The 6,454-nt window shown below is 32.3% G+C and overlaps 1 protein-coding gene across 1 annotated transcript; it reads right to left on the bottom strand.

Annotated features, from left to right (window-relative positions):
* Nucleotides 1-581: 581 nt before the first annotated feature.
* LOC123209772 (RNA-binding protein 42) lies at nucleotides 582-4,457 on the bottom strand. Its single transcript, XM_044627909.1, has 6 exons — nucleotides 4,105-4,457; nucleotides 3,525-3,702; nucleotides 2,516-2,613; nucleotides 1,049-1,145; nucleotides 834-919; nucleotides 582-744 (listed from the first exon to the last, which is right to left on the bottom strand). The coding sequence occupies exons 1-6, from the start codon at nucleotides 4,336-4,338 to the stop codon at nucleotides 691-693; spliced, it is 747 nt and encodes a 248-aa protein (XP_044483844.1). The 5' UTR covers nucleotides 4,339-4,457; the 3' UTR covers nucleotides 582-690.
* Between the last annotated feature and the right edge of the window lie 1,997 nt (nucleotides 4,458-6,454).

The raw sequence follows: 6,454 nt of genomic DNA, 5'->3' as shown, positions 1-6,454 counted from the left end.
CAATTAAAAATTTTAATATAAAACAATATTGTTTTGATTAATATATATTAAAACGATATCGTTTTAATGACGAAAAATGAATCAAATTGAATTTGAACCGAATTTGAGCTTAAATTTGAGCTCAGTTATATGTGAATCGAGTCGAGTTTGAGTTCAAACGAGTTTAACTTGACTTAAATCTAACCTTATCTATAAGTGGAAAAAGAAGATGAACCTAAAACGTGCAAGTACACAAATAAATCTTTCTCACTTACCATGTGTTAATACATAATTGGATGATTTAAAATAATTGTAAAAAAATAAACAATTAAGTCATTAATTTACATATTGTCATCCTATTAAGATTTATTTATATACGGTTTTATTCTTACAGATTAGAAGCTGTCAAACTTGTAAAGCAAGAATTTAAGACGAGTTAGTTCCATCTTTGGATTGATTATATTTGGATTAAACCAAAATTTCTTGCTTGGGGAAAAAAATAAAAGCATAATCAAGTTAGATCTATCTTTTATGAAAATTTAAATGCAACCAAAATAATTGGTTACTGAAAAATGATATTGAAACAAAGAGAGTAAAACATATTCAGTCTAATTAAAGTCATCATCCATTTAAAAAGAGTAAAATATTCTTTTTAATACATTCTAATTGCTCACTTTCAAGTCTAACCATTAAGTGAAGACATTCCCCTGATCACTTGTGCAAGAAACTCTTCTTTGGAAGCTTCGGTTTCTTTTGATTCTGGTTCTGCCAAAATTCACATGTAAATCACAACATTAGCAGGGCTCACACAATAGGTAGATTAGATAAATATAACACCGCGATCAGACAGTTACCTTTTGCCTTCCAAGGGCATTGAAATCTGTCCTTTCCTTCCAATTGCTCTTCCGCAGTTTTATAGGTCGGTTTCCAACATATTTACCTAGAAGAAGGGTTGTATAAGTAACATTAATAACTCAAAAGAATTAATTTATTCAGTGACTAGCACATAATGCTCAATTTATAAATTAAATAGTACAACTTCATATTTAATCATTGTAGAATTACTTACCATTCATTTCTTTAAGAGCTGCAGCAAGGTCAGAAGGGTTTGCAAAGCTAACAAATCCATAGCCCTTGGTTTTGCCTGTCCGTTTATCTCTAACAACCTAACATCACCGTGTCAAAGGTGTTTATACACATGTTAAGTTTTTTATAATATAATAAACAGCCACAAGCCCTATTCAGAATATTCATCAAAAGAAAATAGCCATATGAAAATAAGAGAAACACTGTTAACATGATAACAGAAAGACATGAGGTCACACAGCATATGCACGAGCCACAATACATGGACATAAGAATCACTAACAAACATTGAAGATGAAGCAAAATAGGCAAATGCTACTATATTATGTCCAACCATATATTATACTATGATAAGAATAGAAAAAGCATCAGAAGAGCTTTCCCAGGCTAAAATGAGCCTCAAAGCAGGAGTCAAGATTTAAAGTCCCCTCCCAAACATGAATTGCAAACTTAAGGAGACTAAAGAAAACCACTGGCATCTAGTTTTTCACAAGAAAAGGGGGCAACCTTTAATGTCATGACAAATCCAATAAATCTGCGTCCAAGATAACACAACACAAACAAACATAAAGTTCCAGGGGCATCAGTAGACCAACTCCCATTAAACTCCTTTTTATCTCTATATGAATTTTTTTTTTCAAGAGGAAATTGTGAAATTATTATAATTTAAATTTTGAACTTTGTTTAAAGAAATATATTATAGAATCTATTTTTAAGGTCAATTGTTTTAACTTTCAATAAGAAACAATGAAGTTTGTATTGACTAGGAAGATGTTAAAAAAAGAACGAGTTTTCCACAAAAGTCAGCCCTTTTTTTCCCGAAAAGGAAAGCCCCATGGATAGTTCATTAGTATGGGGAAAGATGAGGTATCATTGTATGATACACTTTAATGCTTCTTAAAATGTCAATATATTCGTACCCACTTCAAGAGTTCAATGGACTAACCTGACTCCAACTCCAACTTGTTCAAATCAACTCAATCTGGCTATAACTCATGTAAGTCCATGAATTGGGTAAAATTAAACCAATTCAAGCTTCAGATGATTCCAACTGTTCATATCCAATATTAAAAGGTCAAGTCTGACTTCAAACTATTTGAGATCTCGTATGTAGATACAGATATTCAATTTTTTGATAAATGTTAGGGCATTCAAAACATCCTCAGACAAACTGAATGACTGCCAAATTGATGTCATAAGTAGACAAACTTGAAAATCATCAATCCATGTAAATTAGAAATCCAGTTAGCAACTCAGAAGCTAATCCCAGATCAGATGTCTAACTAGTTAAAAATTTGAAGACAGAGCCTACCTTAACATAAACAAACACAATACTACTTCTCTGTGCGCTTCAAATAGAAATCTGAAGAAGAAATACGAAAAAAGTTCACAGCAAAGCAAGCAATGTTTATGATCCAAGAATAAAAATCCAACTGAAAATGAAGCTTACCTTTGCCATGTTAAACGAAGGAAATCGAGAAAATGCTTTAGAAAGAACATCATCATTCACCTCATTACCAAGATCACCACAGAACAAGCGATAGTCATCTGCAGAATGTTAAAAATTAATTAACACATCAAAGTCACATGCGGTGGAAAGCCAATATATAAACAATTACATACAGAGAACAGTGAGTCCAAACTTAACAAATGATGATTCAGAATGCTCAGTAAAGGTAAAGACACTTCAAAAACATATGAGCATTTATATAAATCCAGCAAGACAAAAAAAAAAAAACAAAAACAAAAATTAAAAAGCACACATTTAGTAGTTAACTTTATTTTATTATTTCTTTGAAAAAAGAATAAGATTATTTTAAATATGAGCAAAATAAAACATTCATGGACCAGCAAATTAGCAATCAACTTTTCAAATGCTTATGAAGAACAAAAATCTAAAAATGAAGCATTATCTTAGTGTTGAGCTGTTTCCCAATTATGAAATATATAGGAAAACCTTGCAATACAAAACCCACAAAACTAACTTCTTCTCCCTACAATTATAAAATCTTTCAATCCCTCCCAAGTGAAATGACCCAGTATACAGCCATCACCACACTTGTCCATATGACACCTCTGTGGAGTAAGTTCCTCTAACTGCACGCACATATAAATAAAAACAAAACAAGAAGGACCTTGAAGTGTACTTAATAGCTTCTGCCCTCAATTTCCAAAATCAAGATTTCGAGAACATCTATGTCATTATATAACATCTGGACTTTGAGAATGGTATGACAGGAAACATAACTGAAATCATGTTATATTAAGGTCTGTCCCTTTTAGATTTAAAGATATGTCATCAACACCATTATTAATCATGAACAGAACCCTAGCAAAATCAAGTCTCAACTTCAGTATTTAAAAAAACTAAGAAAAAAATCTGAAGTGTAAAAAATAATTCACGAAATTACACTAAAGCCATCATCAAAACAGAGAAGTTAAATGCATCCAATTCTTACTTTCAGGCCAATCCGCAAGTGTGGGATCTTCCCAAGTTTGACCAGCAGCTTTACGAGGAATCGCTTTCTTTTTAGTTTCAGCCTTGTGCTCAATCTCACTACTGGCAAGTGCAGCCTTCACACTCTCAAGAGCTTCAGGAGTAATCGTCTGCGCATCCCTTTGAAACAACTGTTGTGCCTGTTCAATCAAACTACAATAAATCATCAAGATAAACCTAACAACAAAACACAATTCCACGACCAACTCAAAATCTAATTCAAGATTTGAGTGGCAAAAATTTAACTGATGCTCTTGTTCAATTCGACTACAAAATTATTAACATAAACCATACAACACGCCACACGTACAAAACCTAAAACTTTATTCATATGGAATCTAAATCAGTAATTTGGATCCCAGTTACTTAGACAAACGTGTCATGTCATTACGTATTTCTATTAAAACTTGTCAGATATTTAGAAAACTAATTCATAAAACACTTGCAATATTTTAAAAATTAATTCATAAAATATTGGTCAGATATTTTGAAAATTAATTCAAAAAATCAACCAAACCGAAAAAAGATGAAACTGCACGGACCTGGTGGTACTGGGGTAGCGAATAAACGGGGGCAGAGTAGACGGAGGGCACAACGGGAGCGGCCGGAGCAGCGACATAGGGTTGAGGATATGACATCGGATCGGGTTGTTGGAGGTGGAAAGGCAAAGGAAAGTAGGAGCTAGTTGTTGCGGTTGATGATGATGGTGTTGCGCTGTATGTGAATTGTGCAGAGGAAGAGGCCGATGGAGCCGAAGTAGAAGGTGGAATCGACATTCGGCCTAAAACGTCGTCGGATGATTCAAAAGAGTGATTCGTTAATTAGGGTTCGGGAATCAGAAAGACGAAGAAGACTCTAGCGCTTTGTTTTGGGCAACCGAGTAACGTCTTTTGAGGGTGGGCATTTTATCGCTTGTGTGAAATTACTATACACGCCCTTCGATTACTTGGAATTTTTGAAAAAAATTTAATAAGTTCCCTTGAGACTAAATTTTTTTCGAGTAATTTTCTAGTAATTCATCAAATTAATAATTTGTTAAAATAACATATAACAGAATTACAAACAGAAAAAGTAATTTACTTTTCTAGGTTTAGCAAATAAAAATCCTTATTAGAAATAAAAAATTCAACATGGGCTAGAGATGGGCCGAGCCCATGAAGCCCACGATAACATTCATTTATCCACATTCTTCTCATGGCATAATCATTATTCCCTGTGATGAAACGATTTTAACTTTTTAAATTTAAAATTTTCCAATTTTTTTCACCTCCTCACTAAGATCAAGTATTCGTTTTAACAATAAAAAAGTTCTATGTCATTTTGTACAGTATATTAAAGGGTTAATATCAATTACTTTTTAGCTGTAACTAGTTGTTTGTTTTTATTTTTCTCCTTTCATCTTCCTTGTTTTCATTTTTCTCCTTTTGCATTTTTTGGTTGTTAAAAAACATTCAAGGGAGCCAACAGGTTTAGATGCATTTAGGGCTCAAACGAGCAATGAGTCATCCTAAAGTTTGTTGGAGACTCAAATAAAAAAAAAAGTCTCGTATATAATAAAGGCCAAAGGACTTATTCTCACCCAAAGTATCTTCTTATCTCATGTTTTTATTCTTTAACTTTGAAAATCTTAAATACCTATTTATGAGTGATTAAAATTAATGATTTTAGAGGTAAAATTGTCACTTTATCTGTAATATTAAAAATAAACTAAAATTTAATCTCATTTTCCTCTCCTACACTTTAAAAACTAAAAGTTTCTCCTTAACCTAAGTTTTAAAAAATAACAATTCTCCCCTAAGGTTTAGTTTCCAAATCTTTGATATCAAATCCGATGCCGTCATTGGCAACTAATATCTCTCAATGCCTCTTATCTCTCTAGTGGTCAAGCTTTTCTCGTTTAAAAGCTTAAACGACATTGAAAATAACTCAACTTCTTTGGAAAGACGAAAACAACATCAACAAAGACGAGAATCTTGTCTTCATCGCGAAGACGATGTTTCGTCTTTCCCAATGAAACATCATTTCTTGTTGGGTTTAGGACCATCGGCCTAAGAAAAAGATGGTGAGGCAGTGACCATTAGAGGAAGAGAAAAGAGATGTTGTCAAAGAAGTATTGGAGATGGCGTTGGATTTTGAAAACCAAACCTTAAGGGGAGAATGCCATTTTTTAAAATTTGGTCTATGGGAAAAATTATTAGTTTTTAGGGTTTGGGGGGGGGGGACGGAAATAAAATTTTAAGGGTTAAAGTTTTGTTAACTTTAAACACTTATGGGTGGATAAATAAGATTTTCAAAGTTAAGAGGTGGAAACTTGAGATAAGAGGATACTTTGGGTGGATAATAGTATTTTGGCCTCAAATAAATATAATATAAGCAAGTAGTATATAAATGTGAGAGATTGAACCTTAACACAAGCCAATTGATTTTGTGTAATATGAGTTTTACTCTCCACGCTTATAAACCCAATATATTTTTTATATGATATCAGAGTATAAGTCAAATGACAGATCTAACAACCTAAAGTATTCTTAGATACAAATGATAACATACTCAACCAAAAACTTTCAGTGGTTGCACTTGAGTGAAGGTATTAGAGACTCAAATAAAAAAAAGAGAGTATCACATCTAATAAATCTAATATAAGTAAGTAGTATATAAGTACGAGAAATTAAACATTAACATAAGTCAATTAGTTTTGTATAATATAAGTTTTAATCTTCACACTTATAAGTCTAACATATTTACAATAGAGTTAGTGGTAATGATAATATCTAAGCAAATGAAGCTCATTAGCAATAGTTTTAGACAAAAAAACAGCTTTAAGTGAGATTTGGTAAATTCATATCGAATTGACAATGCCAAAAAGTTTATGCATAGGGGTGAAAACACAAT

The sequence above is a fragment of the Mangifera indica genome, chromosome 2 (genome assembly GCF_011075055.1).
Source record: "Mangifera indica cultivar Alphonso chromosome 2, CATAS_Mindica_2.1, whole genome shotgun sequence".
Lineage (NCBI taxonomy): Eukaryota > Viridiplantae > Streptophyta > Magnoliopsida > Sapindales > Anacardiaceae > Mangifera > Mangifera indica.
Note: the sequence above shows the minus strand (reverse complement) of the source record. Positions and strands in the feature narration are given on the sequence as shown.

Excerpts from the sequence above, each read along its gene's own strand:
- LOC123209772 (XM_044627909.1), bottom strand. The coding sequence starts at position 4,338 with ATGTCGATTCCACCTTCTACTTCGGCTCCATCGGCCTCTTCCTCTGCA. Across the intron at positions 3,703-4,104 it reads CGCTACCCCAGTACCACCAG|GCACAACAGTTGTTTCAAAG; the intron begins GTCCGTGCAGTT and ends TTGATTGAACAG. Across the intron at positions 1,146-2,515 it reads CTTCGTTTAACATGGCAAAG|GTTGTTAGAGATAAACGGAC; the intron begins GTAAGCTTCATT and ends CGGTGATGTTAG.